The sequence below is a fragment of the Bubalus bubalis genome, chromosome 9 (genome assembly GCF_019923935.1).
Source record: "Bubalus bubalis isolate 160015118507 breed Murrah chromosome 9, NDDB_SH_1, whole genome shotgun sequence".
NCBI lineage: Eukaryota > Metazoa > Chordata > Mammalia > Artiodactyla > Bovidae > Bubalus > Bubalus bubalis.
The window spans coordinates 53,213,647-53,239,372 of NC_059165.1; the positions used below are offsets into that span (position 1 = coordinate 53,213,647).

The 25,726-nt window shown below is 42.2% G+C and overlaps 1 protein-coding gene across 14 annotated transcripts in view; it reads left to right on the forward strand.

Moving 5' to 3' along the window:
• Nucleotides 1-25,726, forward strand: part of PPP2R2B (protein phosphatase 2 regulatory subunit Bbeta) — a 704,283-nt gene that overhangs the window by 516,691 nt on the left and 161,866 nt on the right. For 8 of the 14 annotated variants that reach the window (XM_044947515.2, XM_044947516.1, XM_025292488.2 and 5 more), the window contains one exon: nucleotides 4,557-4,697. The exons of the other annotated variants lie outside the window; for them this stretch is intronic. In XM_044947515.2, coding sequence (XP_044803450.1) covers nucleotides 4,557-4,697 — 141 coding nt within the window. The remainder of the gene's footprint in view (nucleotides 1-4,556; nucleotides 4,698-25,726) is intronic. 14 annotated transcript variants of the gene reach the window in all.

A 25,726-nucleotide genomic window follows, 5' to 3' on the forward strand; every position in this document is an offset into this window, starting at 1 on the left:
GTGTGGGGAAGTTAACCAGTCTCACACCTGCTACAGTGTACTCTTCCCCAGCCTGGTGAGTCTAGAGCATGGCATCATCATTTCTCTAGTGTGTTCCTTTGAAAGGAAAACCAGAGTAATCTCTGCAGATGCTGGGTTTGAAAGAATCATTGTCCCTCATCAGAAAGCATAATTAAGAGCCTCTCTGCCCGTTAAATGAGGCAGTGAATGCTAACACATTTTGTAAGAGTATAAAATGCTCTATAAATGTTAGTTATTGTTATTCCCGAGCTCCATGGGACAGCGGCTTATGTTGCAGAACTGCGGGTTCAGAATCCTTCAGAAGTAGTAAATTTACCCAGTAGTCAAGGAAAGGAAATGCCTCTGGTTTATTTCCTTCCATCATCCTGAAAACTAAACAGAAATTCATTCTTCTCCTGTGTTTCCAAAATCCAGGGTCAGAGATATGCAAATTTAAATATGCAGGCTGCTTTTAAATGATACATGAAAGGGATTTTTGAAATGAATGTACTGTGATTGAATTTCTGGTCAGTCACCCAGAAGGCATTTTGCACTAAGCTCTGGACCCAATTCCACTGAAAATGCATGAAACTTTGGTGCCTGCAGCCAGTCTAGCCCCAGACGGAGATCAGGGTCCTTGCCACAGAACTTCCATTAAACGATGCAGACCCCCAGGCTCAAAGTTGAAAAAGAAATTAGCACAAGCCTAAAAGAAATCCAGTACAAAGTTACTTTAAAAATACCTTTTACATAACCTTAGCCTGACGACGTAAACTCTTTGATTTCAAGCTGCTTGATAAGAACAATGTGCATTAATATATAACTTAGTTTTTTCAATGGAGGCACCTTTGTCAGTTTCAAAAGAATTTGGCTATTCTTTGGGAGTAAGAATATTGTGAATACCAATAGATAAGAAACATGGATAAAATAAATCACTTATTGTGTGTGACTTAGACTGAGGTGATTTGTAAGAGTAACTGACAGCAGTTGGCTTTCTTAAGTATGGTTGGAGAGCTCTGCTAATCACCTTGTTTATTATTAAACAAGTTTGCTAAGCAACCTTCTTTCTTGGAGATGATCAAAGGTAAGCTTCAGCCTTATATGACTTACCATGAAATTCTCAAGTAGTGGAATTTTAAATTACATTTCCTTCCTTTAACTGAAAAGTATGCCAGTAATACATGTACAGGGTCTTGTACAGCAAAAATACAGAAGGTGAAGCTAATTTCACCTTAAGTCTCCCAATCCCACTTTTCAGGGGATTAGTGCCACTTTGGAGCATATCCTTCCATTCCTTCCTCTATACGTTTGTCTCTATGTATTAAATTTTTTTAATTAATGTTTATATAGATGGTATACTAGTTACTGATTGCTGTCACAACACTCAGCGGTTTGAAATAATGTACTTTTCATAGCTAAAACCTTTAGTATTCTAAGAGTGAGGAATGCATGGATGTCTGTACTGGGGGTGGGAGGAGTTCACTTATGATCCCTCATGAAGTTGTAGTCAGGACATAGCCATGACTGCAGTCATCTGAAGGCTGGGCTGGAGCTGGAGGATCTGCTTCCCTGATGGCTCACTCACGGCTGTTGGCTGGAGGCCTCAGTCCATCATTGGCTGCTGGCCGAAGACTGCTACCTGGGCTACTGCAGGGCTTCTTTAGTGTTCTTATGAGAGGGTAGCTGGCTTCCTCTAGAGCAAGTGATGAGAGAGAGAGAGAGAGAGAGAGAGAGAGAGAGAGCAGAAGATATCAAGGAGGAAGCCACAATGCCTTTTTCTGAACTAGTCTTGAAAGTGACACATTGTCATTTCTGCCATGTTCTATTCATCAGAAACGAGTCACTACGTCTGGCCCACATACAAGGGGAGGTCAATCAGGTTCCATTTGCTACAAGAAGAGAATCAAATTTTAATAGTTTCTGGACATATTTTAAAACCACCACATATGTCGTACAGCACATAGGATTCTATAGTTTGCTCTTGTCATTCAGTAATCTGTTTTGTGATGGACATATTATTTTATGTGCTATTTTGTTATATGTATTGGTTTATTCTTTTAACTACTGCATACTATTCCCTTCTTTATTTAATCATTCTCCTCTTGCTAGATGCACCTTGAACTTAATCTCAGATTTTCATAGAAAACACAGCGGAGGGGGTGCTTGCTGATGCCTCTGTAGCACATGTGCCAGGATTTCTCTAGTAAAAATGCATTGAAGTGGAATTGCTGAGTTGAAGGATTTTACCATAACAGTTAGTATCAAATTGCCCTCTAAAGTGGCTATTCTTATTTTCAACCATTTGTTCATCCCCCACCAGACGCTTTGGAGGACTTGTGGTAGAATTAAGGTTATCAGGTAAAATACCTTAGGGGCCTTGGAGATAATTTTGACCCTTTTTAAGTTTAGACTTGTGAGGGGCATGAGAATTATCCCTTTTGACACCCACTTTGCTCATGATTACAGCTTTCCTGCTTCAACTCTGCTTGATATAAGCAAAAATCCCGGAGCCCATACCTCAGGGGACAGGGAGACTTAACTGTTGTTTACAAAGTGCTCAGAGGTTTTCAGGTACAAGGTGCCCCTGGAGAGCCTGGTTGATTAGTGTTCATTCAAAACCACTTCCTGTATTCTGGTAGCAGCTGAGAAATCACATGCACCAATCTAGCTTGTAGATTTGAATGCGAAAGAAATGCCATTTCAGTAGCAACTATTTCTGGACTCTGGCTGAGCTTTCCTATTGCAAGTTACTGATGCATAAAATCACTGAATCTTCTGGGCCCTCCCACCATATAACTTATGCTTACTTTAAAGTCAACAACCATACTGACTTCCTACCATTTAAATTGTCCAGTGTCCTTGGCTGGCAAGAATCATTAACAGCAGCTACCAACCATTTGACAGCTTAACTTCACAAAAGGGCTTGGCCTGATTGATTTCTGTTTATTTACTGTGCCGTCCCTCATTAGAATGGTTGGTTGGCCTGATCCAAAATAGTGTGCCATTGAGACAACTATCATTCTCATTCAACATATATTTATTAAACCCCTTCTGTGTGTAAGGTACTGTGTTGTTTGATGTTTATGTGTGGGAAGAGTAAGGGTTATCAATCACATATTGATCCCCTCAAGAGTTTGAAATCTAATGATAATTATTATTAGTTGTTTAGTGTTTCTTGTATATCAGGCACTGTGCTAAGCCCTTTATAAACATCAATACCTTTCACCCTCAGCAGTCCTGTTGAAGTAGGTGGTGGTTATTCAGCTGCTCAGTCATGTCTGACTCTTTGCCACACCATGGATTGCAGCACGCCAGGCTTCCCTGTCCATCACCAACTCCCAGAGCTTATTCAAACTCATGTCCATTGAGTTGGTGATGCCATCCAACTATCTCATCCTCTGTTGTCCCGCTTTCCTCCTGCCTTCAATCCTTCCTCGCATCAGTGTCATTTCCAGGGAGTCAGTTCTTTGCATCACGTGGCCAGAATACTGGAGCTACAGCTTCAGCCAGTCCTTCCAATGAGTATTTAGGGTTGATTTCCTTTAGGAGTGACTGTAGGTTTAAGTAGGTGGTGTTGCCATTTTGCAGATGTGTCATGATAAATGCAGAACCCTAGTTTTGTCATGAACCAGCTGCTCGTCTTTATCTATGTTCCTAACCCAGCTGAGCCCCAGTACCTGAGAAGACTGGAGAAGTTCAGCTTTTGCCAAAATGTTTACTCTCACAAGAAGCACCATGGAAACCAGGATCTACAATTTGAGCATATACTCTGCTCAGAGATCCCTGAGGTCCACGGGGATTTCTCCTGTGGATCTCAGCTCAGAGCCGCTTGCCCTGTGCTTACCTGACAAGAATGGATCCCCAGATCCCATGCTGTCAGAGCTCTGGGAACCTTCCCTTCTGAATTCTTAGCACAGGGGAAGCCCATGTGTGTAAGAGTATTTGCTGCACTCCACAGAGTGCTGTAAGCTCCAAGGGGGTGCACATTGTACTTTTTGTGCTCAATTCTGCTTTCTCAGACTCTGGCACAGAGTTTGGACCAAATAATCAATATTATTTCATTGATTAACTGATTGCTTTAGTCAAGGTTCTGAAAAGAACCACACTAAGGAAACTGCAGGCTTTTTTAACTTGTCCTACACCATCCAAGCCTCATTCAATGAATATTTATCAACCATGTCCCATCATCTAGGCTCTGAATTAGGTACTGAGGATGTAGCCAGGTAGACATGGTCCTTATTCTCTTGGGGTTTGCATTGCAGTCAGGAAATCCAGATGATCAATTGTTGAAATAAAAGGATAAAGAGAATTTCAGATATTTGGTTAGTCCTGAGAAAAAAATTAAACTCAGAACTCTTAACTGAATCAGGGGTGGTCAGGAAAGATGCTCCAAAAAGGGGACATTGGCATGAGGTGGAAATCATGATGAGGAGACAGCCTCGTGAAGTTGTAGACACAGAATGTTCCCTGTGTCAGTAAATGTACTTGATCAGGACAAAACCCTGAGTGTCATCCTTGACTCCTTCCCCTTGCATACCTGTCTCTTCAATCTCCAGAGCATTTCAGATTGGCCAGCTTCTCCCTGCCCTCATCGCTACTGAACTGGTCCAAGCCGCCTCCCTCTCGCACCTGGACTGTTGTGATGACCTACCAACAGGATTATCTGTCTCCATGTCTCTACCCACTGTCTGCTCTCTGTAAGTCAGATCATGTCACTGCCCCACTCAAATCCTTCAATGCCTTCTCCTTACATAGAGGGCCTGTGTGAACCAAGCCCTCAGAATCTCACACATGGGGCCTCCTCTCCAACCTCAGTTCCTGCCGCCCTCGCGCTCCACACACTCTACCCTCCATGCTGCCCCCTGAGTGGGCCAGATGTGTTCCCACTCGGGCTCTTTATACTTGTGGTTCCTTATTGCTGGGAAACTCTTCCCCCTATACTTCTATTGTCTGCTCCATTGATTCATTCAAGTTCTGTTCAAATATTAACCAGAAGCCTTCCCAACTCCCTATTGAAAATGGTAACATTATTTCCTATACCTTAACGTTGTCTAATTTTCCTTCATAGAACTCCTTACATCAACCACATGTTATATGTCTGTCTCTCCTATTGGAATGTAAAGCCAGTGAGGGTGGGAACTGAGTCAGCTTTATTCACTGCTGTGTTACCAGTACCTGGAATTGTGGTCCTAAATCAATATTTCTTGGATGGATGGATATAGATAGATGGATGAGTGAATGGACGAATGGGTAGGTGATTGGGTGGATGGATAACAAAACACAAGAACATGAATCTTTATATATTGGAAAAGCAGAGAAAAGGCAGGAATAGGGAGATACAAGAAGAGGCTGTAGAGGCAGGCTGAGGTCAGATTATACCCCTGTAAATGATTTTAAGAAATTCAGAATTACACTAAGAGGCTGGAGAAACTGTCACCTCTAGAAAGCTTTTGCTTTATAATTCCTCCAAGAAGTGACATGATATTTGGAGAATCCTTGGATTATATGACCTCTTCTGTATTACTTTCTCTGATACCCAGAAACAAAGCTTTGCCCTGTGCTTTGATCCTATCAATGTTTTCTAGAGATACTATGGATTAAACAGCACATATTGAATTAGCTACTTTGAGGTACTGTATAAATGTACTTCCCTGGGAAGTCATCTCTGACCTCCCAAAACAGAGTTAAGGGGCCTGCCACTTGCCACTGCAGCTCCAACTGGCACCAGAGCGTGCGGTGCTGTTTTGCAGTGTTTGTTTCTCTGTTACTTCCATTGGAGTGTAAACTTCTTGAGACTGGAGAGGCTCTCCTGTGGGCTCCTTCAGCCCAGAAACGACAGAGAGTTGGCTGGTATCTGGATCCAGTCCATCAAGGTGTGTGTTTTATCTGTTTCATTTTATGTTATGATAGCTGCCAACATTTTAGATTTTTAAAAAATTGATTTCTGGCTTCCGTTGAAATTTTATAAGACATGAAAATGCTGTGTCCATGGTCTCAACAACTAGAGAAATTAAGTAGCTGCCTGTTCCTAGGCAGCATGCTTTCTCCTGCAAGCCACAGTCCCCACCACTCTCTATTACTGGTGAGAGCATCTTGTCATTTAGCAGATGATTGAGTTTTTGTTTTGTTGTAGTCAAGAAATATAATTCTGTATTCAGTTTGCCATCAAAGAAGGCTACATGTTGTTAAACATGGTGCTTAAAGCCCCTTTTGGAAAGTTAAGTTTATGATACTAGTCCCAAAATAAACAAGTGTTGTTATTTGGTGTTTAAAAGCATAGGCCTTCCCTGACCACTTGACATAGAAAAGGTATTAATTTTCTCCAAATCGGTATACAGACTCAATATAATTCCTAATAAAATCTTACCAAGATTTTTTGTAGACATAGACAAGATTATTCCAAAATTTATATGAAAAGTCAGAGGAACCATAATAGCTAAAATGATTTTTAAAAGAATAATAAAATAGAAATCAATCTATTTAATAATAATGATGACCATATAGTAGTAACAGAGGGATAGACTTACAGATCTGTGGAACATAATAAAGACTCCAGAAACAGACCCATGCAAATATGCCCAACTGATTTTTTACTTGTAGTTTACTGAAGGAAAGAAAGTCTTTTCTTCACATGGTTCTGGAGCAACTGCATCTATAGACAAAACATGAACCTCAATCTAAGTCTCACAGTGTACACAAAAATTAACTCCAAATGGATCGAAGTCTTAAGTTTATGAACTTAAACTTATAAACTTTTTAGAGAAAAAAAAAATCTTTAGGATCTAGGTTAGGTAAAAATGTCTTACACTTGACACAAAACATGATCCATAAAAGGAAAATTAGATAAGTTGAACTTAATCACAGTAAAAACCATTTGCTCTGCAGAGGTGGGGGGGCGGGGGGGAACCCTGTTAAGAAGATGAAATGTCAGGCTAAAGACTGGGACAAAATATTTACAAACTATCGATACATAGCAGACAAAAAACAGTTTTTAAAGTATATAAAGAGCCTAAAATTCAGTATAAAAAAGATAGTAATCCTAGAAAGCAGGCAAAAAAAGTGAAGAGACATTTCCCCAAAGAGGATATTTAGATGGCAAATAGACACTTCAAAAAGTGTTCAATCATTGAGGAAATGCTAATTAATACTGTACAATAAGGTATCTATCACAGTGGCTAAAATAAAAAGTTGTGACAACACCAAATGCTGGTGAAGATGCAGAAAAACTTGATCTGTCGTATATTTTTTGGTGGGAAAGTAAAATAGTATACCCCCTCTGCTAAACCATTTTGCAGTTTTTTTAAAAACTAAACATAATCCAGAAACTGTACTCCTTACATTTATCTTAGGAAAATAAAAATTTACGTTCACACAAGAAGCTGCACGCCAACCTGTACACAGGGTTTATAGCAGCATTCCTCATAGTTGCCCCAAAACTGAAAACGCCCTGGATGTCCTCTAGCGGATGAGTGGTTATAGAAACTGTGTTGCTGTTGTTCAGTCGCCAAGTCGTGTGTGACCCTTTGCAACCACACATAAGTTGAAAGAAATCATATTTTATTTCATCTTAACTACAGTTGCTTGTAGTGACAAATGTGCCCCTGTTGGACTCAACACAGCTTCTCAAACTCTGAAATCACCCTGGACACTGCCAGCTTCACTTTCTGTTTTACCTTGTTTTCGACACAGTACTTGTTTTGATTACATTAACAGCCAAAATCCAGCTTTGCAAAGATACTGTGTTATTAAAGGAAATAAACCGCACACGAATGCTAAAATGTGAGTTCCCTTGTGCTAGTTCTCACAGATCCAATAGATGGTGATTGTTGCTGTTTTTCTCTCAAAACTTAAAACACCCTCCAGCACACGTGTGAGTTTGCTGAAATACCATGGGGCACTTGACGCAAACTGGGAGCTGCTGGTATAATGGTTTACTTTGGCCTCTTCCAAAGCAGAATGCAGTAGACCCAAACCAACTGCTTCCTTCCTGGGACCTTCCCATTTGGAATGAGCCACCTGCTCCCGGACATACCTGTGTCCCCAAGATGATCTCACAGTCAAACCACCCACCTTTAGGGAGCAAGAGTCATTTTCTGTGACTCAGCCAAGGCAGAGAAGATATTTAGGAATGGATGCTGAGGCTCATTCCAAAGATAGTATGCAATTTGGGAAACTCCTCTTCTCCCAAAATTAAGTTCCACAATAAGCACCTAGAAGGTGACAAGCACAGTCCTAGTTACTAGGGTCACAAAAGTGAGTTAGGCCTTGTCTCCAAGCCCTTGAGTAATGGTTCTTCCACAGATGACAGACAGCAATGATGTTATGGAAAACCTTTGAAGTCTACAGACCCTAATTTAAGCCCAGACTCTATCAACTTGTTAGTTTGGCCTTCCTGAGCCTTAGTTTCCATGTCTGTAAAAACAGGAGTTAAAATGTCTGCATAGCACTTTTTATCTCACAGGATCTAATGAGATAAATATTTGGAAACTCAGAACCTGATGACCAGCATACAGCAAACATCTATTAATATGTTTCCCATCTTTTTATTAATAATCACTAATGCCAACCAAGGTGACTTTGTCCAAGGGTGAAAGGGAATCCAAAGAACAAGATGTATTTCTCATGCTTCTCAGAAGAGATGGGCATATCAGGAGATGGGGGAGAGGAAGGAAATCCCTGAAGGTTTTGTAATGTCATTGAGAAGCTGAAGAGCAGAGTTACACTGGCCTGGAAGCTTCAATCTCCTCTCCTTTCTTTAGGCAGAGAATAAGTGCTTGAGAGCTAAATTGATCTGTTCATCCCCTGTTCCTTTTTTTTTTTCTCTTAAATACATCCCTTAAAAGTGATGAACTTTCTTCCCCCTGATTCTGGCTGTCACTCAGGGACTGTTTTACCCAGCATGTGCCACATATGACATTTTTCCCCCTCCTAGCCCAAAAATCATTTCAAAGTCAGACTTAATATTTCTTCACAGATGTTATGTCATCCTAGGCACCAGTGATCAATGTTGCAGAGTTGAGGTGGATCTGGTGGGGATCTCTCTCCAAGAAAGTGAGATGATGTGGGAGACCATAAAGCAGCTGTTAATTTCCCTCAAAGTGAGGAGGATTGTGCTCAGTGGTGGAAAGCGTTCTCTGGGTCCCCAGCCTAACTGTCTCGATTAGCCTGCACGGCCATCACAGGTGCAGCACATAACAGCTCTAGAAGGTTTTCATAGCCAGGCCAATTAAAATCTGTCACGGCGCCAGCAACTAACAGTGTGTGCGCCGCAATGCCAAAAGTCAAAATGAGTTCTCTATATAATAATTGCTTGCGTTTTGGGGACAGTTTATGGTTTTCAGCACATTTACACTTCCTTGATCTCATGCGCTCCTCTTGCGGAGGGCAAGTAGTTTAGGCGGGGAAACCAAAGTTGAGAGAGATTTAGTGATTATAGGTTTATTATTTATTACTATTATAGATTTAGTGATATAGTGATTATATTAATATTATTTTAGGACCCCAGTCACTGTGCCAAATTGCTCTTGATATTAAGTCCTTCAAGAATTTCCTCTAGTCCATATGGCAGTAACTAACATCTATATATTACTTAACAGCTTACAAAATGCTATTGTATTTATGTTTTTGTTAGGTCTTCCATAATATACTGGCAACCCACTCAGTATTCTTGCCGGGAGAATCCCATGGACAGAGGAGCCTGGCGGGCTACAGTCCTTAGGGTTGCAAAGAGATGGACATGACTGAGCATGCACCATAATATAACATTGCAAATCAGTCTTCATTATCCTATTTTTATGTACAAAACTCAAAACCTTAGAATATTTGTTGAAATTCTGCCTCTCATTTTTTTAAAAAAATTTTATTTTACTAAAGTATAATTGCTTCACAATATTGTGTTGGTTCCTGGTGTACAACAATGTGCATCAGCTATAAGTATACATATATCCCCTCCCTCTTGAACCTCCTTTCCACCCCCCACCCCATCCCACCCAGGTCATCACAGAGTACCAAGCTGAGCTCTCTGTGCTATGTAGCAGCTTCCCACTAGATATCTGTTTTATGCATGGTAGTGGAGAAGGCAATGGCACCCCACTCCAGTACTCTTGCCTGGAAAAATCCCATGGACAGAGGAGCCTGGTAGGCTGCAGTCCATGGGGTCGCTAAGAGTCGGACACGACTGAGCGACTTCACTTTGATTTTTTACTTTCGTGCATTGGAGGAGGAAATGGCAACCCACTCCAGTGTTCTTGCCTGGAGAATCCCATGGACAGAGGAGCCTGGTGGGCTACCATCTATGGGGTCGCACAGAGTCAGACACGACTGAATCGACTTAGCAGCAGCAGCAGTGTATATACGTCAATGGTGTATCTCATTTTAGAGTCAAGGAAGCTGGGGTTTCAGTGAAGTTATATCACCTAAGGGTAGACAGCTACCAAGTGGAGGGACTAGGATAAGAACCCAGGCCTGCTGATTCTGATCCAGCATTCTCTGCTGCCTTCCGTGCATGCCCCCCTCTCTTTTCCTGTCTCCTGAGAGGTGCATTTTAGTCTTGGGATCCCCTAAGAAAGTGCACTGACACTGCTATGAAAACACAGGTGTCTCCTGTTGAAAGACGGAAGGGCTTTGGGGCCGTGATTTATTTTCCTAGTGATTTAGGAATGGGTAGTTTATATTTTAAACTGAACATAAACTTGACCCCTGGTCTCTTAACCACCTGATCTCTGTGGTGCTGAGCATGTTTGGTGAAGGGACTTGTGTTGGTTTCCTGGCCACCCGCCCGAGGCCGGTGGTGCATTTCAAGGGCCCATGGGGCTGTGAATGTGCATGAAGGCAGGATGAATGTCTTCACAGGCACAGCAGGCTCAGAAGTTGAAAGACAGCCTGCCTAAGGGAGAAATGAGCTCTAAGCTGTTCTCCATCAGAACCCCCCAAAATCTCTTGCAGTAAAATGTTTTGTTCTTTGTTTCTTAGAGATGAGAAATGAGGAGGAGCTCCTTCTGGGCACTCCTGATGATTTTTTAGGTTAAGGCTGAGCCCCTGAGGATAAATGATTGCCTGGCTAGTGTCCTAGGGCTGATGAACCACAGGGTGGTTCCCTGGTGACACGTGTGAGGATAGGAATGGAATTTCACATTTCTCACTGCTGGAAGGGCAATGCTTTCCACCCGTTGTTCACTCTGAAAGCTCTCTTCAATCCCAGCCTGTGAGTTCTCCCTGGAGGAAGTCAGAGAACAAATTCTGCATTCCCTGTGGTGCTTTCAAGTCTAAGGGCCAGGTTCCTTTCTCCTGCAGAGCCAAAAATGATGATTTCCTCAAGAGCAAATGGTTGCCCTTGCCTCTTTGGCTGCAGTGTATCTGTGTCTGCTCTGCCAGTCCATCAAAATCTGGGGTGCAGCTCAAGGAGCCAAGTTGACAATGTCTCAACACAAATGGCTTCTTTTATATTTGAAAGAAAGAATTGGAACTGGAGGTGGGAGAAAATGTAGTAACAGCCTACATTTTTTTCATATTTTTAAATATGATTTTAAAAAGAACAGGTATCTAGATAAATACATATTTATTTATAGATGAGTATGTATAACCATATATAGATTTGAATTTTTTTTTGCCACTTTTATAAAGATGTTTCAGAGCATGGTATGAATAAATCTACACTTGACTTAGCTTAATGCAGTGGCATTGATTTCTGCCTGCTAAACCATGATTCTCTCTCAGTGGGGGAGGATCAATAAGACCAGGGAGGCCCACTTCTGCATGTCATCAGTCTTGGTTTTAATCTTGGCAGTCCTGGTTACAGACCACTCAATCTGGAGGCATACTGATTGGCAGTGATATTTTCTCGATGATTTCGTGAACATATTTGGGGCGTGTTTTAGTTTCTGACTCGGCGTATGGTTCCTATTCCTTTGGGCTTTATAGTTTGGTACGTGTTTTCTCCCTTATACTGCAAAAGATCTATTGGAGGAAAGCTTGGGGAAAATTGATTTTACAGAGAGAAGAATTGAGATAATTTTTAAACAGAATCAGAAAAGGAAAAAATAACTGTAAATAAAGTATCTTAATGCTTGCTGCTGCTGCTAAGTCGCTTCAGTTGTGTCCGACTCTGTGCAACCCCATAGACGGCAGCCAACCAGGCTCCCCTGTCCCTGGGATTCTCCAGGCAAGAGCACTGGAGTGGGTTGCCATTTCTTTCTCCAATGCATGAAAGTGAAAAGTGAAAGTGAAGTCACTCAGTCATGTCCGACTCTTAGCGACCCCATGGACTGCAGCCTACCGGGCTCCTCCATCCATGGGATTTTCCAGGCAAAAGTACTGGAGTAGGGTGCCATTGCCTTCTCTGATCTTAATGCTTAAGGGATTTAAATTGGAATAGATTTGAGGGAGGGGGCACTGCGTCTAATAAAAATGCCATCAGAGTCACTGGGCTTAATACTAATTCCCTCTCATTAGGCATAAAGGAGCTACCTTATATTTTCTTTCTCTTGAAAAGGGCATCTCACATGTGTCACATTCAGGGAGAGCTCTAAATGTGATGCCTGCTAGTAACCTTATATGATAGTTGACAGATTTTCAACAAAGTCACATATGTACCGAATGTGTAGATCCTATATCATTTCCCAAGTCCTTTCAGCCCAGCATTCATTGAAAAGCCTATTAGGATGGACAGTTGGTGGTTTAAACAAAAAGGGCGGGGAGAGAAGAAAAACAATTCTTTCCCCACCCATCCAGCCATTCATTTCCTACCAATTAATAATTCACACCCATCTTGCAAGCCTAAGACTGTTGCGGAAGTGTGTTAAGAGATAAACAGAATGCTAAGCATAGAACCTGGTTTGTGTATTACTGTTTTAGTTTCCTAGAGCTGCTCTAACAAAGTACCATGAATTGTGCCTTAAACAACAGAAATGTATTGTCTCCCAGTTCTGGAGGCTAGAAGTCTGAAATCAAGGATCAGTAAGGTTGGCTCCCTCAAAGTCTGTGATGGAGAAACTGTTCCATGCCTTTCCTAGATTCTGGTGGTTACTGGCAATCTTTGGTGTCCTTTGACCTGCAGATGGATCACCCTGATCTCTGCCATCATGTTCATATGACTTTCTGTGTGTGTGTATGTCTCTGTATCCCAATTTCTCCTTTTTATAAGGACACCAGTCATCTTGGATTGAGGTCCCCCATGACTTCATCATAACTAACTGCATCTTCAGTGACCCTATTTCCAAATAAAGTCACATTCTGAGATATTGGGGGTGGGTGGGGTGGGCAGGGGCAGAGCTTCAGTGTAAATGTTGTTGTTGTTGTTGTTCAGTCACCCAGTCGTCTCCACCTCTTTGTGACCCCATGGACTGCAGCACGCCAGGCCTTCCTGTCCTTCACCATCTCCCTGAGTTTGCCCAAGTTCATGTTCATTACATTGATGACGCTGTCCAGCCATCTCATCATCTGACGCCCTCTTCATCTTTCCTCAGTCTTTCCCAGCATCAGAGACTTTGCCAGTGAGTCATCTGTTCACATCAGTTGACCAAAATACTGGAGCTTCAGCATCATTCCTTCCAGTGCATATTCAGGGTTGATCTCCCTTAATATTGACTGGTTTGATCTTCTTGCTGTCCAAGGGACTTTCGGGAGTCTTCTCCAGCACCACAGTTTGAAGGCATCAATTCTTTGTCATTTTGCCTTCTTTACAGTCCAGCTCTCACATCTATACGTGACCATTGGGAATTTTAGGGTGACATGATTCAACCCATGAGCTTCCCTGGTGGCTCAGTGGTAAAGAATCCGCCTGCCAATGCAGGAGATGTGGTTTTGATCCCTGGGTTGGGGAGATCTCCTGGAGAAGGAAGTGGCAACCCACTCCAATATCCTTGCATGGGAAATCCCATAGACAGAGGAGCCTGGAGGGCTACAGCCCATGAGGTTGCAGAAGAGTTGGACACAACTGAAAGACTAAACAACAAATTCAACCCATAACAGTTACTGTTATTTAGTTTTATGTTTTAATTATGTGCGTGCTCAGTCACTCACTTGTGTCCAACTCTTTGTGGCCCAGTGGATTATAGCCTGCCAGGCTACTTTGTCCATGGGATTTTTCAGGCAACAGTACTGGAGTACTTTGTCCATGGGATTTTTCAGGCAACCCAGAGTAGGGTTGCCATTTCCTCCTCCAGGGGATCTTCCTGACCCAGGGGTTGGACCTGTGTCTTGCATCTCTTGCATTGGCAGGTTGATTCTTAACCACTAGCACTACCTGGGATAGCTTTTCTTGATTTTTTTCTTCGTTATGATCTACCCTATTTATACTACATATTCAAATTTCAAAGAACAAAATTAAGAAATTAGAATATTGTTGCATAGTGTGTGAGTATCTTCAAGCAGCACTGGCTGAAAAGTTAGAGAAGATATCCAGGACATCAGAGCATTCATGGTCCTTGTAGAGGGATCAGGAGAGTCTGCAAGCCCAGTCCAGCAAGGCAGCAAAGCGAGCCATTCATTACTCCCAAAGCCATCCAATGATGGCAGTCTCTCCAGCCTTAAGATCCTGGTATCCTCTCATAGTAAGCAGACAGGCAGCAACCTGCCCAACCTCAACAGATGGTGTGGAGTCCCTTGTGCCACTGGCATCATGCATCCTTTAGATTTATTAAAACACTCTCAAAAAAAATAAAAAAAAGAAAGAAAGAAAAAAAAGGAATACCCTTTGGGGCCATAAAGTCCCAAATCTAGCAATTTCCTGCTGTATCACAGCAAAGTACCTTCCCCCCAGCCCTGCCCCTCTGGCTGTTGTTGAGATGGTTAACCAGTAATTCCTGAAAACAGTTCTCTTCTGACACATGCACAGCATTTTCCTTTGTAAGAACATGAAGGCTTGATGCCTCCAGAGCCCATTACATAGACAGATTGGCCCCTGAGATAATTACAAGAAGATAGTCTAATGGGCTCGATTAAGGCAATCCCGTTACCTTGGTGAAGAATCACCAGTGAGGTGCAAACCCAGAGGAAGTCTTCCCCACCACAAAAAATATAGTTACTTTCTTACCTAGAAACAGAAAGAGCATTCAGTCCACATGTTTATATTTGGAAACTAGGTTGCTATCGATCTGGCAAGCAGGATTGTGGAAGGAGAATATTTTTACTCCATTCTGTTTCAGAAGAATTTAGGATGACATACAAGGGTGGATCAAATATGACATGACTGAATAAATCAAAAATTAGGTGACCTAAAATTGTGGTCTCTCAGTATTGGAAGCCAACTCTCCAGGGAAGGCAGCCTTGCCAGCTCTAGAAATGGTTGATGGATGGTTACCCAGCCCTTCCTGACCTAACAGGACCCTGAGAGCCCTGAGGGTGCCTCACCTCCACCTGAGAGAGGCAGTCCCTGGCCTTGATATGACCGCCAGCTGCTGACTCCAAGCCAGCCTCGAGACAGGCGAGAGAGTGAAACATGCATGGCTATCTGAAAGAAAGCAGGCCATCTTCTGGGATATCATGCCTGGTTTCACCCCACGCTCCCCAGATGAGGGGATTTCTGTGGATATAATATGCGACTCTCAGCTTATAATTTACATGGGGTCCCTTCCCCTGCCACCACCATCTCCAACTTCAGATTATATTAATAAGTACATTTTTTAAAAATGTATATGGAAGGTATTTTGAAAGGTGAAAAAAAAAACATTGAATCACTAAAGGATCGTTAAGAGGGAGTATTATGCTCTTCTCTGTCTATGCCCTCTTCGTGTCTGGGACACACATATTAATACATGTAGAAGAAAGGCCACCTGCTAGTTTGGAACCTTTCTTCCTGAGTCCCTCTTCATCAACCAGGTCTTTTCAAAACCCCTGTGGTGAGCATAGGACTTACCTGAGGAGTTTTGTAAATTTCAGATTCCCAAGTCCTATTGCTAAAGAGTCTGATTCAGTAGAACTGCAGCCAGGCCCGGGAATCTGCATTTTAATGTATTCTTCTAGTGATTATGAGCTTCATGGCCAATGAAACATAATGTGAGATGTGCTATGCTGTCCTATGGCCTTCCCTGGTAGCTCAGCTGGTGAAGAATCTGCCTACGATGAGGCAGACCTGGGTTCGATTCCTGGGTCAGGAAGATCCCCTGGAGAAGGGATAAGCTACCCACTCCAGTAGTCTTGGGCTTCCCTAGTGGCTCAGCTGGTAAAGAATCTACCTGCAATGTGGGAGACCTGGGTTTGATCCCTGGGTTGGGAAGATCCCCTGGAGAAGAGAAAGGCTACGCACTCCAGTATTCTGGTCGGGAGAATTCCATGGACGGCATGACTGACCAACTTTCACTTACATGCTTTCCTGTGGTTTTCTGTCTTTTAAAGCAGTAATTTTTGCAATCCTAATATGTAATGCTTGTAAAGCTAAACATGTTCATTATTTTTTAAATCAGATACTATGAGTAAAAATCATCAATTTTCCACTATCAAGACAGAATTATCATGACTAGTTTCACGAATATCAGAACTTTTTTCTGTTTATATGTGTTTGTGTGTGTATGTAATTTCTATCATTTAAAAATATTAAGTTTGCTGACGCAGATTTGTGAAAGAAAAGGGGAAGGAAGTGGCTCCTGCACAATATTTTTCTTTCAGTAATAATAATAAAGTGATTACCATTTTTCCCCTTGGGTTCTGTGACTCTAAGGACCCTAGGTTTACCATGACTTCTTTCAGCAATGCTTTCACAATTCCTTATAGCTATACTCAAACCATTTTCCTCTAGGGACTAGGTAGCTATGAATTGCCAACTTAAAAGACATGAGGGAAATTGATACGATTTCTTCAAGGTTCCTTTTTAACATATTCATTTTTTTATTGGCTGCATCAGGTCTTAGTCGCAGCATTTGGCATCGTTCATTGCAGCTCATGGTCTCAGTTGCCCTGCGCAGGTGGGATTTAATTCTGCAACCAGGGATGGAATCCAGGTCTCCTGCGTTGGAAGGTGAATTCTTAACCACTGGACCACTGGAGACATCCCTCTTCAAGGTTCTTTTCCCTTTTCTTGCAAACATTGTCTTCCTACTATAGAACTGTCCTCTTTTACCACCTCTCCATCTGCACTTGGAAATGTATATGTACCAGTTCATTTTTCTACCTTTTGTGCTAACTGTCCTTTGATGTTTCACCTCTGAGAGGTCTTCCCTAGCTAGAGAGAGCTTTGAGTATCTGATGAAAATTATAATCCCTCATTCCTGAAAAACTATATGTATTTACACCCATAGTTTTATATATAATTTCAAGAGGTCCAAGGAATCTAATTTAAGAACCCCTCTGATAATACATCCTCAACAGGCTGAGTCCCTCAGACCTACCAAGGAGTACCAGAGATGTTACTCATGAAAATATGTATTCAGCCTCAGCTACCCAGCATATACTGCATTTATTCCCTGGAGACACAGAGAGAAATAAGTAGGAACTCTGTCTTAAGGCTCTCTGGATACTGGTAGAGGCAGATAGAAAAACAGTGACCATAGAATTTGAGAAGCACTGTGATAAAACACAGCGAGGGCTACAATAAAATGCTCTTAAAACAGTTCTCACTTCTCCCCTTAAAACCTTTCGTGTTGCCTCTTCCTATTTTCCATGAAGACCTTCATCATAAATCTCAAGCTTACTTCACCAGGATCATCTGGACATGGCTCTTTCTTTTGCCCAGCCCTGGCATGTCATGCTCCTATCATATTAAAGTCTTGTCTGACCCTCAAACATGCCATGCTCTATGGATCTTCTTACAAGATGTTCCTTCTGCCTGGCAGGAAGGGACACTTCCTTCCCCATCCTTGGCCCTTTGGTCAGACTGACCTTCATTTGTCCTCTACCACTAGACCTAGGATGCTTTCTCCAGGGAGCTTCCCCTGTTCCACCAAGTTCAAGTTAGATGCTCCCCCTAAGTGCTACTAGGGCACTCTGTACTTACCTTCATTCTTAGCACACTGTATTACAATTACCTCCTCATATATCTGTGTCATTGACCAGGCACCAACACAAGGACAGGGACTGTCTTGCTCATAGTTCTAGTGTTACAGCTAATGTATAATAGTTAATAAATATTTGAATTAATTTACCAATTAATTTAATTCTTAAACCTCAACAGAATTAGTTTTAAGCTTTCTAGTGTAAGTCAGAATGGAGAGCCCTCCTACCTCTGTATTCTCTGAGAAATGTGATCCATAATTAGAACTTTAGCAACATCTGATCAAGCTGCTCTTTGCCTGTAAGGAATCTGGCTCTCAGTTACTTGGCACACACAGAAGCAGGGACAGAGCTGAGGCCAGTTAATTAAAAGATGTTCACCTGTCACTTGCCTAGCACTCTGCAAAATACTTTGGGGAGTCACAGATGTATGCGTTGCCTCCTTGAAGAACTTGTTGTTGGAAACACATGAGTTCCCCATATGGAATCTAGGTAGTATATAATTTACTGCTAAATTATATAGTAGAGATTATATGATGACGTTTATAGCCACACTTACAGCAGAAAGTAAAGAACTAAAGACTCTCTTGATGAAAGTGAAAGAGGAGAGTGAAAGAGTTGGCTTAAAACTCAACATTCAGAAAACTAAGATCATGGCATCTGGTCCCATCACTTCATGGCAAATAGATGGGTAAACAATGGAAACAGTGACAGACTTTATTTTTTTGGTCTCCAAAATCACTGCAGATGGTGACTGCAGCCATGAAATTAAAAGATGCTTGCTCCTCGGAAGAAAAGTTATGACCAACCTAGACAGCATATTAAAAAGCAGAGACATTACTTTACCAACAAAATCTAGTCAAAGCTTTGGTTTTTCCAGTGGTCATGTATGGATGTGAGAGTTGGACTATAAAGAAAGCTGAGCACCGAAGATTTGATGCTTTTGAACTGTGGTGGTGGAGAAGACTCTTGAGAGTCCCTTGGACTGCAAGGAGATCCAATCAGTCCATTCTAAAGGAGATCAGTCCTGGGTGTTCATTGGAAGGACTGATGTTGAAGCTGAAGCTCCAATACTTTGGCCACCTGGTGTGAAGAGCCGAGTCATTTGAAAAGACCCTGATGCTGGGAAAGATTGAAGGCAGGAGGAGAAGGGGACCACAGAGGATGAGATGGTTGGATGGTATCACTGACTCAGTGGACATAAGTTTGAGTAAACTCTGGGAGTTGGTGATAGACAAGGAAGCCTGGCGTGCTGCAGTCCATGGAGTCACAAAGAGTTGGACACAACTGATCGACTGAACTGAACTGAACTGATAGCCACTTCTAGCTCATCTGTGAATCAAAGGTTTTTAATAGTGTTACTGACCCCAGATCCAGCTTCTTGCTGCTCAAAGCCAATAGAGAGACAAGGTTGATTTTGGATGCTGGCAACTAGAGGTGGTGGGAGATGCCTGTCCAGAGGTCGACCCCCACCCCCCCCACCCCAATGACAATCAGTGGGCAAGAGCTTTTTTAGACAGAGGGAGGGGGCTACATGCAGAAAGAGTACAGTCAGCTCTGACAGTCATCCTGAAATTGGTTATCTGTGGTCTGACCAGCATCATCTTGATTGTTTTAAGTAGAATAAATCTTCAGTTCTAGAGTCACTTGGTTTCTATTACTTGAGGCTAGTTCTTGGAATTGTGGTAGCTTATGTCATGGCTACAGTCTAGTCATCATGTCGTTAACTTCTTCCACCTGGTGGGAGTTTCAATCTGTATAAGACAGCTCACAGGATATGGCTCAGAATATTATCTATAGCCCGTGAGAAGGAACTAAAGGTCCTTGGCTATGCTTACTGACTAAACTATTATTATTGGGTCTCCTTTGATAGTTTTCCTTTGTTTCTGCATGTTCTCACTTCTCTGATTAAACTTGCTCTTTGGCTAAAGTTTTTCCACAGGCAGAAGGCGGGCAGAGGACATGGGAGGACAAGGACCATAGAGTTCTGCTCCATTTCAACAGCACTTCACTCAACTAAACTCTCTTGTAGCTTGAGAGTAGGGATCATGTGTTCATGATCTCAGGTTGAGCATAGTCCCATGGTCTGAGTTGGTACCTGACAACTATTTGTTGAACCAAATGCAGTCAAAAGAGAGGAAGACATCAATAAATATGACATCTGGGAAAAGAGTTGTTATTAGTTATTTGATTAGGATGAAAGATTTGTATATTTAATAACACTGGGGAATCCTGAACATTGCACTGGGGGCTATGACAGACACACTAGAATTAAAATGGTGTTAATGAAAGAATACAAGCTTCAGGATGTGGCATTCCTGATTCAAATCCCAGCTCTTCTGTAGGCTTGCTGAGTAACCTGCCATTCATTTCATAGGTAATTGTTAAATTATGTTGTAGGCAAGGCAATATGCTAGATGTTAAAGAGGTAAAATTAAATATTCCCCACAAATGTGGGCTCTTCAACCCCTTCCTCAGTTTCATTACCTGTAGTGTGAGTCCAGCAATATTTTCTTGGCAAGCCACTGGGAGAATTAGGTGTGATATATAGGAAAATGCTCAGTACACTCTTGACATGTCATAGATGCCTTGTAAAAAATGCCACTAGAAAGCACAGTTCCTGTAATCTAGTCAGGACAAGTCAATGAAAATTCAAGATCCAGCTAGAGCTCACTGTCAGCATGGTGGCCCTACCAGCTGTGGGGCACATGAAATGTGGCTAGTCTAAATTGAAAGGAGCTATAAGTGTAAAATATGAAACAGGTTTTGAAGACGTACAATGTAAAAAGGAAAATAACTCACTAATAATTTTTTTGCTTATTATGTGTTGAAAGTATAATATTTAATGAAGTGGGTTAAGTAAAATACATCAATTTTCCCTGTTTCTGTTTTAAATTTCTTGTTGCTCTAAAAAATTTGAAATTACATATGGCTCACATTACTTCTTTTGGGAAGTACTGCACTAAAGAATAAAAGTTACTGGTTTTGGAAAGAACTAATTAGAGATGCCATTGACCCAGAGACATGTCCCAGAGAGTAGGGATGGAGCAGGGACAAAAACTGCGAGAGATTGTAGAGCTGCAATCCTGATTTCATACTCTCATGATGGTATTGATAATAGTTATCACATGGCACCAGAACATTTTCATTCATTTTAATTCTTCTGCCACTTATGAAATATATCTGTGTGTCTACCTGGGAAAGGGGATGATGCCAGGGGGTAGGGGAAAGCACACAAAGAGGTCCTTTCTTCTCACAATGGCTGTTGGTGTTGAGCTCATTTGGAAGAAGTGTGAAAGCAGGTGGGCTTTAGACGGAGTTTGGATGTTAGCATCTTTCTTCCCTACATGATCTTGGGCAAGTTACTTAACTTGGCTGAGCTTCAGTTTACTCGTTTAGAAAAAGATTGTGCCAAAGGTAACTGCATTAGTCTGCTCAGGCTGCCTTAATGAATACCATAGACTGAGTGGCTCTAACAACAGGGATGTGTTTCTCACAGCTCAGCAGACCAGAAGGCCAAGATCAAGGTGCCCACTGATTCACTTCCCCTGCGAGGACTCCCTTCCTGGCTTGTAGAGTAGAAAGCCACCTTCTCATGGTGTCCCCACACAGCAGAGAGAAAGAGAGAAAGCAAGCTCTCTGGTTTTTCTAGGTCACTAACCCCATCATGCAGGCCTCACCCTCATGACCTCATCAGGCTTCATTACTCCCAAAGGCCTCATCTCCACATGCCATCTCCTTGTGGCCTGGGACTTTAGCATATGAAATTGGGCATTCAGTCCATAACAGTAACTGCATCATTAGATTTTTGAGTGAACTCAAGGAGCTTGTGCATACTAAGAATGTGGTATAGTATAAATTTTGGTCAACTGTTAGATGGTCACCATAGCCTCTATTTTTTTTGCCTGGCATATATATCATATTTGATGTTCAATAAATATATGTCAGATGAGTTATATAATTTATCAACCAATCAAGCAATGACTGTTTCAATTCCTGAAACACCTGGGTTATCAGGTAGGATCCAGCTTCTCGTGCCCTCTAGATCACATCCCTGAATGTGGATATGAGGACAGCCTCAGCTGCTGAGAATAGGCCATGCTGACAATCAAATTCTCTTGCTTTGACATTTGTGTCTGTCAAAGTTTGGCTCCACCCTCAGGCCACTCCTTAGCCGCCTAGCAATGCCCTTGGTTTTATTTCCCTAATCCTGTCTTCTTCTTCTTTTTTTTTTTCAGTATACCCAACCATGAGACTCCTTTTCTCCCATCCAATTTAATAATATAAAACCTGCCCTGATTTAGAATCTCTTTGGCAGCTAATCGAACCTTGAAGCATTCTATTAGCTCTCTGTATTTGCACTAAGCCCAAACTGACGCATCTGGGATTATTATGTAATAACTTGGGCTCATTTCTGGCCAGTATATACCATCCCTTTTTATTCTGTAAATCCCCTCAGGGCTTTCTTTCTGTTTGCAAGGGGTGAGAGAAGGGGTTATAAGGGCTGTGGTTAGGGGCTTTGGGGTAGGGGCAATGTTTGCTATGAGTTATTATCCTGCACTTATCAGTATTAAACTGGATTTGACAACTCATAGCCTAGGATTTAAATGATCTAAACCTTGCTTCATTTGGCAGCCTGGTTTCCCCCATTATTTATTGTGGGACCCAATTCATTATCATCGGCATACTCAGAGGCTTGCCCTGTGATGCCTTCACAGTCAAATGATTTATACAAATAATAAAAAAGATGGGGGTTCCTAGCAATGAGATCCAAAGCCATTTTTTTCTCCCTTTCCCCTCATCTGGTTCGGTTCATCTTTCACACATTAACCCTTAGCCCTCTTCTTCTCCTAGGAAATTCATCCTCGGCCTCCTTCTGGGCCTGAGAAGGAAAGGCTTTTGACAGGGATGGGGAAGTGATGAGAGCTGTGGTCCAATTCCAGTGTAAGGAGTATCAGGTCTTTCTTAGGAGGCACCATGCAAACCCTTCCCGCACGTTGCAGGATTTCGGTCGTCACAGCAGCCCTTTGAGCTAGGCATTGGTTTTCTCCCGGCTTTTGCCTCTGGGTCTCCCTAGGATAGGTGGAGTGAGAGGAAGAAGGTGCGGGGGCAGGGATCAGGGCCGGGGATATGCCTCTAGTATCTCCAGAGGGAATACTGCTACCAGTGATGTAGTGGGTGGTTAAGAACGTGAGCTCTGACATCCAACAAACCAAACCGGCTCTGTTACCTATTAACTGTGCAGCGGTGAGCAAGTAACCATTCTGTGCCTCAGTCGCCTCTTCTGTAAAGTGATAATAAAGTACCCACGTAGGGGATCGTGAGGACTGAACGAGATGTCACAGAGAGGACTCCGAATTCATTTGTCCATCTGTGAGAAGGGTGTAATAGGACCTAACTCATTTTACCTTCACAACAAGGCTATGAGGTAATAGGTATAAAACACTTCAAGCAACGCCTGGAAATACATGTTATAAAGGTTAGTTGTTGTTATTCCTGCTACTGGGATGACTATGCTATGACTACCATCACCACCACTATTAATACCGTTATTGTTGTCATGATTCAGAGCAAGATTCAACAGATAAGGCGGGTACTGTCCAACCACTGTGTTGCAAAGACCTTGAGGTAGGTTGCTGGTTGGCAGAATTTAACCGTCCATGAGAGTGACCATGGCCTATACTACTGTAAGAAAAGTGACGTGTGTATGTGTTTTACTTTCCCTGACCTGTATCTACCCATGCCTTTCTCAAGCTCGATGCCAACTCTAGGCTTGCCTAGGGGTGGGGCGGGGGTGTGTGGTTTACTTTTCCTGTCCCATATCTACCCATGCCCTTCTCATGCTCAGTGCCCACTCAATGCCTTTCTCAGGCTTGCCTGGGGAGGTTTGGTCTAAAGCTCCAGCCCAAGCTGGAAGGAACAGCCTTCACTCTGAAACTCAGTATCCTGTCCTCTTACTTCTCTAGTCTCAAGCTTTAGTAAGCATATGTATTAGGTCATATGCTTTTTGCTGAAAACCAAGTATTGATGGATAGGCTATAGAAATCTTACTTATTTAAAATGTGGGGCAAGGGTACCTCTTTTGGGAGCATCTGCTGCATTGAAACAAGACACAGGTCCCCCCCCTCCTCCAATTTCATATCTTGTGAAAAAAATTTCTGTTGACATTGATCTTAGGGTAACCCTTAGAAATCCCATAAATGCTATTTTTTTTTTTTAATAAACCAGCCCTGTGCTTTGGAAATCCAATAAGTTTTATGCTGCCCCTTGCAACTTGCTTCAAATGTGCTGCTGCTGCTAAGTCGATTCAGTCGTGTCCGACTCTGTGTGACCCCATAGACGGCAGCCCACCAGGCTCCCCCTTCCCTGGGATTCTCCAGGCAAGAACACTAGAGTGGCTTGCCATTTCCTTCTCCAATGCATGAAAGTGAGAAGTGAAAGTGAAGTCACTCAGTCGTGTCCGACTCTTAGCGAGCCCATGGACTGCAGCCTACCAGGCTCCTCCGTCCATGGGATTGTCCAGGCAAGAGTACTGGAGTGGGGTTCCATTGCCTTCTTGAATGTTTTATAGCTGACTTGAGTCTCAGTTGCAAAACTGCACCCCCATGGATGTACATTTGTAAAGGAAGTGATGCCAAGAGTTCACAGTGGCCTGAAAGTCCAGATTGGGTCCAGATTTTCTCTTGTACCAGCCTATACCTAGAGCCACGAGTAATGTTGAGTGCTCCAAAATATTTTTGCAGTGTGTGTATGGCAAGAATTTATAGGCAGTAGATAGCACTGTTTTCAACACAACTCTTCTTATGCTGAAAGCAATGAGAGCAGAAAATTGGCTTTAGAATCTGTCTTCTCAGCTAACTGTGTGGTCTTGTGCCCTGAATCTCGAGTTCCCCAGCTGTAAATGTGTGTAGAACCTCATAGAACCATTTGAGGATTAAATAAAAAAGAAAAAAAATAAGATTTAGACTGTGTAGCCCCCTTCCTGACACTAAGCGCTCAAAGAAGTGTTAGCTATCAATATTTTCTCTTTCATTGGTTTGCATATTCCTAACTTTGTACATTCCATAAATTTTATTGATGTCGTCTTTGTTGATGATTTTGCTGTGAAAGTGATAGTCTTATTCATGCTGTTACTGTTCATGGTAGCAATCATAAATTTTACCTTGACTGATTTATGAAGCCTTTTCCATTTCTCCTTATATTTCTGCAAGTTTGCCCTTTCTTCCTAATTTCGAGGCCACTGTCACTGTGGAAATTCCAAATGATTCCTCCTTTCTATTTCTGTCGGTCCTGCCGTTTCCATCACCTGTCACTTAGTTTTCACTTGCTCTGCAGAGGAATGGGAGTTGCTGTGAGCTTGGAGCTGAAAGCCTGAGGCATGAGACAGAATATTACCATTTAGCAGTGCTGTAGCGGTTGTATGAAGCAGGGCTCTGCAAACATTTTTCTGAGTGTATGTTTGTTAGAAATTCTTTTTTCTCTTACAGTCAAGAAGGTGTGATTGCATTTCTGATTCTCATACTTAGACCAGTGTTGAGTGGCTTACCTCTGACCTTTCCCCATAACTAAGCAACAGAATAATGAATGATGATTCCAGCTGCCTTCTTCCCTCCTAGGGTAACGAATGAGTCAGCATCAGGGACTTTGCCAGGAGGCCTGAGTCATAAATATCCCTGCAGTCCATCAAAAAGCTCCACAAAAGGCTGTTTTTAAACAGTAAATGAGGAAAGAGTCCTTGGCCTTTGTCTTAAATCATCAAGTCAGTGGGAGATATTTATGATTCTAACTTTGGGGTCAAAGCGAA